Source organism: Podarcis vaucheri (assembly GCF_965113315.1).
Source record: "Podarcis vaucheri genome assembly, chromosome: 6".
Lineage (NCBI taxonomy): Eukaryota > Metazoa > Chordata > Lepidosauria > Squamata > Lacertidae > Podarcis > Podarcis vaucheri.
The window spans coordinates 48,109,415-48,123,477 of NC_138764.1; the positions used below are offsets into that span (position 1 = coordinate 48,109,415).

General features: G+C 41.8%; 2 protein-coding genes across 4 annotated transcripts in view; one reads left to right on the forward strand and one right to left on the reverse strand.

Annotated features, from left to right (window-relative positions):
- The window catches only part of FYB2 (FYN binding protein 2), a 38,199-nt gene that overhangs the window by 18,474 nt on the left and 5,662 nt on the right, over window positions 1–14,063 (forward strand). For all 3 annotated transcript variants that reach the window (XM_082228732.1, XM_082228733.1, XM_082228734.1), the window contains exons 8-15: window positions 1,022–1,106; window positions 1,464–1,590; window positions 4,286–4,418; window positions 4,526–4,566; window positions 6,729–6,798; window positions 7,226–7,315; window positions 12,490–12,518; window positions 13,602–13,662. In XM_082228732.1, coding sequence (XP_082084858.1) covers window positions 1,022–1,106; window positions 1,464–1,590; window positions 4,286–4,418; window positions 4,526–4,566; window positions 6,729–6,798; window positions 7,226–7,315; window positions 12,490–12,518; window positions 13,602–13,662 — 636 coding nt within the window. The remainder of the gene's footprint in view (window positions 1–1,021; window positions 1,107–1,463; window positions 1,591–4,285; window positions 4,419–4,525; window positions 4,567–6,728; window positions 6,799–7,225; window positions 7,316–12,489; window positions 12,519–13,601; window positions 13,663–14,063) is intronic.
- Window positions 1–14,063, reverse strand: part of PRKAA2 (protein kinase AMP-activated catalytic subunit alpha 2) — a 67,634-nt gene that overhangs the window by 13,389 nt on the left and 40,182 nt on the right. The window lies entirely within an intron of this gene.

Genomic DNA, 14,063 nt, shown 5'->3' on the forward strand with positions numbered 1-14,063 from the left:
CCCATGGGGTTGCCTACCCCAGCCTAGAACATGGCTATGCTACATAATGATGGGCATGCAACCTTATTGAACTGTCAATGAGTTTTGTCTCCTAATAATGGACAAAGCAGAATGAAACTACTGTGGAACACGTTACAGAGTTAGTCCACTTGATTACTCATCAGACTTTGCATTTTCATATATTTTTGTGATTCAACTCATTACCGCCTGTTTTTATCAATCCTAATTTTTACAGCTGAAACACTAGAAAAATGGCAATCTATAGCAACTTAACCTGGGTGTTTCAGTGGCTAATGCCTTTGTGAGGAAAAGACAGTGGTGGCTTTGACAGGTCACTGAAGGAGGTGTGTACGTGTGAGCAAGGACCAACAAGAAAAGGAGTAGCTGCCACAAGAAGGCCCAGTGGGGTATTAGCCAAATAGCAGGTGATAAGACAGCACCGCAGTTCAAACAAACTATAGTGGTACCTCGGGTTACAGATGCTTCAGGTTACAGACACTTCAGGTTACAGACGCTTCAGGTTACAGACGCTTCAGGTTACATACTCCGCTAATCCAGAAAAAGTACCTCAGGTTAAGAACTTTGCTTCAGGATGAGAACAGAAATCGTGTTCCGGCGGCGCAGGCACAGCAGGAGAGCCCCATTAGCTAAAGTGGTGCTTCAGGTTAAGAACAGTTTCAGGTTAAGAACGGACCTCCAGAACGAATTAAGTACTTAACCTGAGGTACCACTGTATATGGATTGTTTTGAAAGTTGCAAGATAAATGTAAACTCCAATACACAGCTGCTCTAGGGAATATGTATGACTCTTGATCATTCCCACCTTTTTGCAGTCCAAACAAAATTCCCAAACAGGAATGTATATCTATTGTAGTGAATAGGATTGAAGATATATGTATAGTCTTATTCTAAAGCTACCTTAGATGTCCACTGAAATATATTTTGGAGCTATATTAATGCAGACCTCCATATTATATTTATAATATTGTGGCATGAGTTACAATATATGTTGAAATTTCAGCTCTAAAACAGAGGATACAGGAGAGAGAGGACCACCCTGGAATCATGAAACGACAAAACGCCAACAAGCTAAAGAATCAGCCAAGGTATATTTAAATAGAAGCACATAAGGGAATACCCTGTGGTGGTGCTACTCTTTTAGGCCTTAAAGTACATGTGCATAGCAAACATCAAGTATGACTCTTAAAAATTAGTCAGTGGAAATGCTGGTGATCTTTTGTTAGCTCAGGAATGACCATAGTGGACCCCAGCCTTTTCCATATTCCCACCACCACCAGATGATTTCTCAAACCTTCTCACAGCCTTGATTTCCAAGCTGGAAGAAAGGTGGGATGCAAACATGCACAGATAGTGACTGTCACGTCATTGTTCGATATAACAAGAACCAGGGAAGGAATGTCTTGAAAAGGCTATAACCTGAATTTCACAATGTTTACTGTTAGATTTGTGCCCCAGGAGCTATGCTCGCTAAACCAAAAATCACTGGAGAATATAGAGGTGAGAAGGGCATACTTCAAGAGGAGACAGCACCATCTTTCGCTAGGGTACAGCTGGCAAAAGATGGAAATGGTGAGTTACTTTTTGCTACTACTTTAATTTAATCTGAGTACAGTACGGTTTACACTGTGCAGTTACACCCCCCTGGGAAATATGGAGATGATGATTCTGGCTTTGTCTTATGGGGTTGTTGTAACAATCACAGCTAGATAATTCATGCTTTAATTGCTCCATAAGGTACGATATATATTTTTTCCATGAGAACAGTTGGAGAAGAACCCAGAACTTTTATTAAATAGATAAATGGGGTACATGGCTGTAATCCCCCCCCAATCAGGTTTGTCTGATCAGCTAAGAATAGAACAATACCTTGTTTTCTAAATTATTCCAGTCCTGCTGTGCAATGACTTTAGTTTGAGCTTGTCTTGTCACTCAAACAATGAGCCCCCTCTCTCTTATGCATGCGAATTCTCTTGGCAAAAAGTTGGTGCTGCCTTTAAATGTTGTGATGACACGTGTGCTGTTTGTGAATCTTCTCTGACAGCTTCCCTAATGTAACCTGTTCTGCTTTCAAATATAAAAGAGCCTCGCCACAGTGTTTGTGAGCTGGAAGCTGGGCTCGTTTCATGCTGTTACATCTTTTCCAAGTATAAACACTGCTGTGTTAAAGCTTAATCCAGCCGTTAGATGCATTTGCGACTCCCACAGAAAGCCATTAGCCTGCCTCAGCAGGGTTTGTATGATAGCGGAGAGAAAACAGAATGGAATAGTTTGGGTGGGTGTGGGTAGGGTTTGAATGCTCAAGGGCCAAATGTGGCTCTACCTGAAGAAGATGAATGGGGAAACGCTTTAAATTATGTTTCGCTCCCTTTCAAGGAAGATATGAAACATATTCTTTTTTCCAGTTTGTTATCATCATGTCTATTCTTTTCAAGTTGCTGTCTTCCAGAGAACAACATATTCGGATTAAAAACTTGGAAACTAAAGAATGCACTTTTTCTTTCTTTTCATAATAAATGACCTCTTGTTGAGTGTTATCTGCCCCAAGTATTTGCAAGTATTGAATATGCCCTCCATGCTAATTGTCACCATTTTAGGCTCTTTTAATTGAAAAAACACATAATGGCAAACAACTATTATGACCTCAATAATGCTTTTCAATTAATTTGTAAATGTGCCAAAATCAAAGGAAGTGGCAAAAAATATTTATTTATTCCCCCAATGTAACCCACCAATTATCAATTCAAGCAATTAATTCTAAGAGGTATTCAATATTAACTTGTTCATAACTATAAATTCATTCATTTCCCCAATGTACCCACCAATCAACCCTATTAATCAATTGCTAAATGTATGGCATATATTTTTATTTATAATTAGAAATTTATTCATTTCCTCAGTAGACCCAATGATAGCCCAACTAATCAATCAAATTACAACTAAATACAAATTTATTTATATCCAACTGAACTCAAATGCAACCCATTTGAAGTAATCCTCAAATGAATTAAAATGCAAACTTTCATAGATACAAATGTAGCATATTCTGTATAGAATCAGAACCATTATTTGTATAATCCAGTGAATTCCCTAATCTCTGTAAATAAAGCTATTTATATATATAGTTCATTTAATTATCTGTTATTTATATTTATTATTTTATTTATTTGCATTTTTTAAATAAGCTAGTGGGCATGAGTAGCAAATCCTAAAACAGCCTCCAAAGATCTGCCCCTAAAACTTACCTAATCCAGTCCCCCACCCAAAAATTAGGCAACCCTCGTCCACAGAATTTATTCCCACAGAGCACTAGAAATACTCCCTGATAATGCCAAAACTCAGGCGCCCGAATGAAATCAGTAATTAGGATGAATGAAGCCCATCAATGGTCCACAGTATGTAGTCCGCTAAAATCCAATGAAGGGCCTTCAATCCACCATGCCATGTATTCTACCTCCTGCCAATATGCCCTATGTGTAGTGCAGTATCAAAGTCCAGAAAAACCTAGGCACAGCACACCTCTGCAGACAAACCAGCAGAAGCATGGAGGGCAAGGTCAAAACTTGCTGTTTCCATGCCTTGCCACCACTTGTTCTTTTAAATGCACCTCACACTAACTACCAACCAAGAAATAACAGCAGGGAAACATTGCTAACCAAGAAATAACAGCAGGGAAACATTTCACTCAGTGGCAATCTTGTGCTTGCCAATGGTCATAAATGCCTCAGCGATAACACAGCGCTCCTAGAGATGTGAAGCAGAAGAGGACAGCAGAGGAAATGATCGAGCCACATTCTTTGTGGACGGACCCCTTGGGTAACTCCACATCCCTTCCCAGTGGCCAGTGTCTCCTAGGTTGGGAACCACTGCTCTACACATCCATCCTCAAGGTTGTGCTTTTGTTGTTGTTGTTGTTACCACAGATCCCACCCAAAGTCACCCTTTTGATTAGCTACTGTAACATTATGGTCAAACCTTAGGAGAGAAATGAGATACAAAACTGGATGTTGTTAAACATCAGTATGCTGTAGCTTCTCAAGCACTATTGAGTCCTAAGAAGGCTGGGAGCATAGCAGGCAGTAAGGACTGAGAATGTTGGTTGGCTGTAGATTTTTGAGGAGACATGCGTGGAGAGGTTGATACACTCATGATAGTCCTACCTGAGAAACGTAGGATTCTGCTTTGCGATTGCAGCATTAAGAAGTTTAGGTAATGCATCAATTTTGTATAGGCTCGGGAAAGCTTGTAAGCAGGAATTTTGCTCTAGTTTCAGATGATTATGTGTGCCTGGAAGCCTTGAAAACAGATGAAGAGAATTCAAGTCTGGCTCCAAGGACTCCCAAAGTGGTGCAAGTTCATGAGGAAGTGTATGATGACGTGGAAGGAATACAGAGAGAACTGTGAGTACTAACAGAGTGTCCAGGTGTAGATGTAAGTTTTGGAAATGTCTTTCGAAATCTGAAGCACATATTCATCACAACTCTTTTTAAAATTGTTTCTGTTGCAGTCAAACTTCTGATGCCCACAGCTCAGTGACTTCAGATACCTGTAAGTGTGAAAGTAACACTATCCTTTTTCTTAAAAAATAAAATAAAGTTATTAAACAAGTATAACAAGGGTTATAATAGATAGGTGGAAATAGCATGTATAGAATGCTTTTTTAAAAGCATTATAATCCTAGTTCAGAACACCTTTGCCAATCCAAATTTGTGGTCTCCTGATAACCTCTGGCTGATGAGTAATGTACAAAATAGGAATTGGTGTTCAGTCTATTTTCTTATTGTACAGGATAAAACCTTCTAGGAATCAGAAATAACGCTTTCTTCTCCATCCATTAAATCTCTTGAGGCTGCATGGCAGGAACAAGGGCCTTGTAGCCCTCCAGATGTTGCTGGGACTACAACTCCCACTATTCCTGACTATCAGCTATGCTGGCTACGGCTCATGGGAGTTTAATCCAGCAACATCTAGGAGGACACAAGTTCTGCATCCATGCTGTATGGAGTTGTTATGATGTGACTTCCGAGTCTGAAGCATGTCTAGTCCCCGCTAATAGGATGCACACTACATTCTGCCAGATCCCTTTGGGGCTGTCTTCAATGTTTTCTTAATCTGCTTATGCACATGTTCAGTGATTTGAGAGGTTCTTGTTCACCGTTATTTTGATGGGACCTTTATTATATAGCTTTTTGTATTACTACAGTTTTTTACTGAAAGAGCTCAAGGCAGCATACCCCCTACCCTTGCTTTCCTAAGTTAGGCCAAGTGATCGTATGGATCCATCACAAAAGTTTACTGAGTGACTTTGGGTCAGTTATTATCATACTTTGAACAGGCCCACTGAAATCAATGAGCCTTAAAGTTAGTGGCTAACTATCTCCAACTATGCATGAGTCAAACCCCTTGTGAGTGAGCAGATTCAATTTGCCTTCTTAACTATATTTGAAGCAACTGCATTTAAAATGTTCAGGGGCTATAATTGTACCGTCAGGGACAAAAATGGCCCTTTTATGAGAGACTGATTAGCCCACAATAATACTTAACAGCAGCCATTCCGTGTGTGATGGTGGAAGTCATAGTTATCCCTGTGTTTTAAATGTGTCTTTATGTTGAGGTTTAGTTGAGGGGAAAGTGCTAGTTTCTAATCTGGTCTTCTGGTTCAGTTATTTTATAGACTTCTCTCTTTTTGCTCTGGGAGTATATGGGCTGTATAGTATTAGCAAAACTTATTAAAATAAGTTGGTATTTTAAAGACACTAGTTAAAGCACCATATAGGTATAGCTCATTTAACATGTCCTCATGTAGAGGTTTACAGGTTGAATAATTCAATGCTTATTGACCTTCCAATAGTTCCTTTCTTTTATGTGGAAGTAGTCCTGTTGGTTATTCCCCTTGAAGGATGTGCTGAATTTGAAATTCACTTGACCCTTCCTTCTCCTTCACAACAATTTACAAGGCAATCCATACACACACACCAATCTGCCATGCTGGAAGGGGTTTGGATGAGGCAGAGGTATCCCTCCATCCAGCCCTGCTCTGTCACTGCTTCTGAGGGCCCCACTTCTCCATACCCAAAGAGTAGGCAGGCAGAAGCTACCACAGGTGGTAGATAGTGGACTCCCCACCCCCATGCCCAAACAGGGCATTTCAGGGGAGAGGATGGAGCTAGGCACTGTTGGAACAGAGATGTTCCTGTGCCATCATGTGATGGCAACAGGTCTGATCCAGGTGTCTTTCCTTTACCAGTTGGGGAGCTGGTGCAGGGAAGAGGCATTTTTCTTGCCCTCCATCTGCCCTGGCCAGCTTGAGCACTGTACAGGCAGCAACCATTTTGCACAGGTGTCCTCCCACATAAGCCCCCCTATTCTGCTCTCCCCACCCCCGTTCTGCCCTCTCCCAGGCCTCAAAGGACCTGCAAATCGGCAATTGTGTATCAGTTGGACATGCAGAAAATTGTTGCCGTCTATAGTACTGTAGTAGTAATGTGGATGCAGTGGTGGCTGGCCACCGAGTTTGGATTGCAGAGGGGGTTACTCCTTAAGGCTTAAAAGAAATGCTTGTGCTATGTTAATAAGGCATAATAAAAGGTCTGTTGTACATTAAACTTTGTTGCTACATCCCTTAACATCTCCAAGCATTTGACTTTCTGTTCAGATAATAATTCACTGCTGGGAATTGTGTTATTAAAGAGATCTAAATGTCTATCAAGTTTCAGAGTATGCCTGTGAAGAAACCTATGAGGATGTTCGAAGTGAAGGCTATAGTTCAACCAAGTCAGAGTGAGTGCTTTGTTTCCTGTCTTTTACCTCAGAACCGGCAGTTTAAGTAGGTTTTCATACACTATGAAGGGGAAGACCTCTGAATTTTCACTTTTGAACACCATTGGTGAAGAGGAAAGATGCACATTTAAATAAATAAATAGTTTCTAGTAGTCCCTCAGAACACCCATGTTCCATTTAGACCTCTATACCATGGATTTGTCTAACCCCTTTCAAATACCTCTTAAGTTAGTAGAAATGACTACATATTGTGGTATTGAATTCCAGATATTAATTATGAATCTGCGATGATCAGAATGACTGCCTTTTGCTAGTCTTAACCTTATTGCCAATCAACTTCACATTCATAAATGGTGATAAAGGATGAATGTGCATAACTTCCCAGTTCTGGATTTAATCTTATGTTTTTAACCTTTTCTTTACCTAGTGATGTCAAAGAAAAATTAAAGGGACTTGGGAAATTTTTCAAGAAAGGAAAATTCAAAATGAAAAATTCACGCTTAAAAGAGAATTCACGGTATGTAGTCTTAATTTAAATCAACAGCTGCCCTTTATCCTGAAAACAAAGTAATTTTCCTTTATTTACTATCTGGCTTCATGTGCATATGACTATAAAACTGCCTGGTGCCCAGAACTGTGTCTGTACTGAAAAGTTGTCAGCCCCCAATTCTGGCATTTGGAGAGACGAAAGGGCAGCTGATAATGTCAAATGCTTGCTAATACTCAACAGATAACACTGGTCAACAACAAATTTGTTGTCTGCATTTTTTCAGCTGATTTAGGATGAATCTGATGCGCTGAATCCAAAAATCACATTGGTTTTGCTCAATCAGGTCAAGTTTTTGAGCTATGGCCACATGTCTTTTTTAACGTTTTTGTTCACATGTACGCTTGTGTGGAGCATTTTAGAAGAAGTTGGTGGGGGTGAAATGCCTTGTCAAATAATTGGTTTGATTGGAAATGATTATTTTAATGACAAGAAGTATTCAGGTCCGATAGTTCTGGGTGATTATGTCAAAAAGGGATCAGTTTGAAGTCATAAAACCTCGAAATCTTCCATAAATTGGTTCAGCAAAGCATAAAGTTGGAGGATCAAAACTAAGTTAATGGGGCAGTGGCCTCATGAAGTATCCTGATCTTCAATCAGCACGTCGTCCTGTAGCTCATTGTGATGAAATTTCAGTGCCTATCTTCGGAGAACTTCCTGACATTAGTGACGAAGATGCCTCCAGTGTTGAAGCACATGAAGAAGAAGAAGTGATTCTTGAAGATGATGCTCCACATCCATTTTCCCAAAAGGAGTTGAATGATCTAGTTCGCGACCTCAGCTTGTCAAAGGACTCTGCCGAACTGTTGGCATCCAGATTGAAGGGAAAAAACCTCCTCTCTGACAGTGTTCGCATCAGCTTCTTGCGCAACAGGCATCAAGAGTACCTCCGTTTTTTCTCGGAAGAGAAGGACTTGGTGTACTTTGCAGATATTGCGCAGCTTCTGCTTAAGCTTGGAATGCCACAGTACGAACCCAAAAATTGGAGACTGTTCATTGACAGCAGCAAGCGATCACTGAAATGTGTTCTGCTACACAACGGCAACCAGTTTGTCTCTATACCCCTGGCTCACTCGAGTACACTGAAGGAGAACTATGAAGCGGTGAAGTATGTCTGGAGAAAATTGGTTATGATCAGCATAAGTGGTTTATTTGTGTTGACCTGAAGATGGTGAACTTTTTGTTGGGACAACAGTCTGGCTTCACCAAGTACCCATGTTTTCTGTGCATGTGGGATAGTAGGGACCGTGCTCAGCATTACACGAAGAAGGACTGACCTGTGCGGGAGGAATTGGTGCCTTGCAAAGAAAGGAACGTCATCAACGACCCTCTGGTGGACAGAGACAGAATACTCTTCCCACCGCTGCACATCAAGCTCGGCTTAATCAAGCAGTTCCCCAAGGCTCTGGACAAGGATGGTGACTGCTTCATTTACTTGTGCCAGGCTTTTCCAGGATTGACCATGGAGAAGTTGAAAGCTGGCATCTTTGACGGTCCTTAGATCCGTCAGCTCATCAGAGATCCAGAGTTTGGAAACTCGATGAACGAAGTGGAACTGGAAGCATGGAAGGCATTTGTCCTGGTAGTGAAGAACTTTCTTAGATAGATAGATAGATAGATTCTTTATTGTCATTACACAAGTGCAACATTGCACAAAGTGCAACGAAATTGGATGCCATCCCTTAAAACAACAAAAGCAAGACAACAACAACAACCAAACAAACCACATTCCAGCCACACCCACACCACACCCATCAAACTCCCAGGTCACACTAACGAGTTACAGCATTCAAAAGGGCCACAGCTCTTGGATAGAAACTGTTTTTCAGTCTATTTGTCTTTGACTTGATGTTTCTATATCTTCTGCCAGAAGGCAGTAGTGCAAACAGACAGTGTCCCGGGTGAGATGAATCCTGCAGGATGTTATTTGCTTTCCTAAGACAACGGGAACCGTACAGTTCTTCCAAAGATGGGAGAGGATGACCAATAATCCTTTGGGCTGTGGTTATGACCTTCTGGAGCACCTTCCTCTCCCTAGCTGTACAACTGGAGAACCAAGCACAAATACAGTATGTAAGAATGCTCTCTATGGAGCCTCGGTAGAAGGACACCAGCAGTCTCTCACTCAGATTGTTCTTCTTTAAAAGTCTGAGGAAATAAATTCTCTGCTGGGCCTTCTTCACCAGAGCAGTGGTATGTGCGCTCCAAGTCATGCCCTGATCGATAGCTACTCCCAAAAACCTGAATTCCGCCACCCTCTCCACCCATTCCCCGTTGATATACAAGGGCTGAATGTCCGCCTTTTTTTTCCTGTAATCCACCACCAATTCCTTGGTCTTAGCCGTATTAAGAGCCAGATTGTTCTCTCCACACCAAACACAGAGCCGCTCCACCTCATCCCGATAGGCGGACTCATCCCCTCCTGAAATGAGCCCTACCACCGTAGTGTCATCAGCAAACTTGATGATTTTGTTGCTGGAATAGATGGCTGTACAGTCATACGTATAGATAGTGTAGAGCAGGGGACTCAACACACAACCCTGTGGTGAGCCGGTGTTAAGGCTAAGGGCTGTGGACATGTGTGACCCTACTCTAACCCTCTGGGAACGTTCTGACAAAAAATCCAAAACCCAGAGACAGGTGGAGTTGGAGAGTCCAATCGCCTCTAGCTTGGACACCAGTCTATGGGGGAGGATAGTGTTAAAAGCAGAGCTAAAATCCACAAACAGCAGCCTCACATAACTCCCCGGCTGCTCCAGATGGGACAGAGCAGCATGGAGAGTGGTATTGATGGCAACAATAAGGCCAGAAACTACGCAGAACTTGTCAACAACATGCTGACTGCTTTCAGAAACCTGGGCTGCAACATGAGCGTCAAGATGCACTACCTAATTTCACATATGGACCGGTTTCCTGAGAACCTGGGTACAATGAGTGACGAGCAGGTGGAGAGATTCCATCAGGACATGAAAGAGATGGAGACCAGGTATCAGGGACTCTGGGACGCAGTCATGATGGCTGACTACTGTTGGACTCTGAAGAGAGACCTCCGTGCTGCTGAGCATTCCAGGAGCTCCAAGAAACAGAAGTTCAAGCCCTGAAGTTTGAAAAATGGTGAAGCAACATGCAATTTACGTGTACTTACCTTTATCAATGCCCACCATTCAGTTTACAGTAAACCTGACCTGATGGAGAGAAACGGATGCCATTTCCTGATTCAGCAATGCAAAAATACCTTAAATCAGTTGTAGAAATCTAGACAACATTCAAAAAGTAAAAAATTGTTGCCCAGTGTAATTACATTTTATCTATTTTTGTATCTCTTTAGGATCAAAACACGGGGGAATATAGGAAGCTGGCTGAGAGAGACCATTACTCTGTCTAGTTCAGTATTGCCTATACAAGTGTTTCCCAAACTTGGGCCTCCAGCTGTTTTTGGACTACAACTCCCACCAGCCCTAGCCATCAGGACCAGTGGTCAGGAATGATGGGAGTTGTAGTCCAAAAACAGTTGGAACCCCATGTTTGGGAAACACTAGTCTATACTGATTGGCAGTAGCTCTCCAAGGCTTCAGGCCAGAATCTGTCCCAGCCCTACCGCAGCATGCTGGGGACTGAACCAGGGACCATCCACACATAGAGTAAATGCTCTAGCTACATACTTTCCCTCTCCCCACCCTTGCCAGGATTCTCAAGAAAATGATTATGTAACTTGTAATTCCAGGATCTGTTATGCAACCGTCCAAAGGAATTCTAACACCTTGAACAGTTGTTTCATGCTCAGCTGCTCACTAGTGCTTGCATACATTTCAGCTGACTTCCTTCTGCATCAGCCTCTCTGCATAGCTGGCTCACCTTAGAATAGTGTAGTCATGTTAGGCTCTCCTCTTTGCCCACTCTTCTTCCACTGGTCCTATGATCTTGTTGCTGCTCAAGTCAGAAGGAGCTCTATTGGACAAAACACCCCCAGGACTTTACAAATGTAACTCTCTTATAATTACGTACCTGCTGTTAAAATAAAAAAAATCCTTCCAGTAGCACCTTAAAGACCAACTAAGTTAGTTCTTGGTATGAGCTTTCGTGTGCATGCACACTTCTTCAATGAATGCATACGAAAGCTCATACCAATAACTAACTTAGTTGGTCTTTAAGGTGCTACTGGAAGGAATTTTTTTATTTTGACTATGGCAGACCAACACGGCTACCTATCTGTAACTGGTACCTGCTGTTAGTTACAAAATAGTGTTTGCCATGATTGATATATGGATACGTAAGGATCCCCAGTAGTGATGTATGGAAGTGAGAGCTGGACCATAAAGAAGGCTGATCACCAAAGAATTGATGCTTTTGAATTATGATGCTGGAGGAGACTCTTGAGAGTCCCGTGGACTTCAAGAAGATCAAACCTATCCATTCTGAAGGAAATCAGCCCTCAGTGCTCACTGCAAGGACAGATCCTGAAGCTGAGGCTCCTGAAGATCCTGAAGATTGAGGGCACAAGGAGAAGGAGAAGGGGACGGCAGAGGACGAGATGGTTGGATGGTGTTCTTGAAGCTACCAGCATGAGTTTGACCAAACTGTGGGAGGCAGTGGAAGACAGGAGTGCCTGGCGTGCTCTGGTCCACGGGGTCACAAAGAGTCGGACACAACTAAACGACTAAACAACAACAAAGGATTTTTTTAAAATGAGTTTTAAAAGAGTTGGGTTCAAAAGGAGTGTATGGCACAGATGGAGAGACCGCAGCCCTCTGGGTTGGACTCCAACTCCCATAATCTCTGATTAACACTGGTTAAGACTGATAAGAAACAGAGTCCTATGTGTAGAAGTCAAATAGCTCATGAACTCTTGAGACCACTTTTCTCCTTGTCTTTTCATATATTCTATTCCTCCCTGCAGCATTGATTTATTCTCGGTGTTACTTAGCCACGTTAGCATAATACTGTAAACAGTACTGGATATGGTTAGGTAGCAGATGTTTAACAATTTGTTCTAATGTTCATCCAAAATGTAAGTGTGATGAGAAAGTGGATGTGTGAGGATGCAAAAGCCTTCTTCAAAGTCTTTAATTGCATACAACCAGTACTGAAATTTATGAACCATGTTGAAACACACAACTTAGATTTTGTTTTGTTTTTCTCCTCAGCATCCTTTCCAGTTCTGCACCAAATCTGGGTAAGCTGATGTGTCCCATACTGGAAACTGCCTCCCTTTTGAACACATTGGGGTTGTGGAGGTGAGGTGTCTCTGACACTGAGGATGGAGAAGTAGACAGGTCACGAGATGTAATTGCTGGTTTTTATAACACAGCCTATAATTTACATCATAACAATTGTTTACAACTAAATGCAACCCAGACATATTTTCATGCACCTACTGCCACTGATCTTACAGGGTGAATCTGCCTTTGTGTGCACTGAAAACCCACAGAGCTATATTTCATAAAAACCAGAATGTTATTTTCAAAGGTTACTGCTTGCTTAGCAATTTTAAGGCTTATTATACAGGTGCCGGGAAGGCAAATGACCCTCATGCCACAAGCAAGTTGCCTAGGATTTGAGAGGTGGCAATTTCCCTGATTTGAAGAGCAGGTTATCCACTTTCTAGATTTTTGAACAATTAGACGCTTTGTGAATTGATTTAGATGTTGAGGCAGGTTTAATTTCCGATTTGTGCATTAAATGGCTTGTAGAAGAGAAACAGGAGCTGGAGTCCAGCCCCTGGATTACAGTATTGTTTGTAACTGAGTTAACTGTTGCAATGCTGAAACTTTAATGGACAGTTGCTCATCTGTGTGTGTTTCCCTTTTCTCCCATATCCTGCTCCAGATCAGAGCTGTAGCTAGGTGGTCTTGCACCCCTGGCAGAACCATCCAGATTGCACCCCCATCCATGGACAAATTAGTTCTTCTTTCTTTTCTCCTCAAACCCCTTCCTCCACCCATTCAATTCACCCAATTTTAAAAACCTTTTTTTATGAGGCAATAATCAACATTTTTATTTCTAGACACATTTATGGACATATTTTAGCCGATTTGGCACCCCCCTCTCGCCTGTGCCCCTGGCAGGGCCCACATCACCACCCCTTACCTATGGCCCTGCTCCAGATCACTTTGTCTCCTTTTGTGTCATGTCTATGAGATTATAAACCTGTAGGCAGGGGATGTGGCCTGTTTAAAAATCTTTGTACAGCACTTAGGAAAGTTTAGGTACATTGTAAATGACAGATAATAACATCCACATGTGCTTTTGACAACAGATGTTATGGCCCCAGAAAGCATGGTGTATGACAACATCGACGCAGAACAAAATGATACAAAGTAGGTAAAAACTGTGATAAATGACATTTTGCTCTCATAACCAAAATTCTATTGCCAGCAGTAATGTTATGTAAATGATTCTGCTGCTCTGAAGATGGACCTCCCGGTATGCTTGCTTAATACATAGTCCACAGTGAATTTATCTGAGCAAGAATACCTCTAGTACTCCATTTTGAGCCACACCATCTGCCTCGGAATATGAAGGATATGCATTTGGTTTTATTTATACTACAGTCTCAGCAGATCTTAAGAGCATCCCCTTTGTGCCAAGGGGGCTAGCGATTTCTGAAAATTATTGGCATTCTCCCCAAGCAACACATTTCTAGCAATCTTTGGAGGGGCCATGATAGCAGGACAAAAACAAAACAGGTTTGCAGCATAGATGTACCCCATAGACTGCT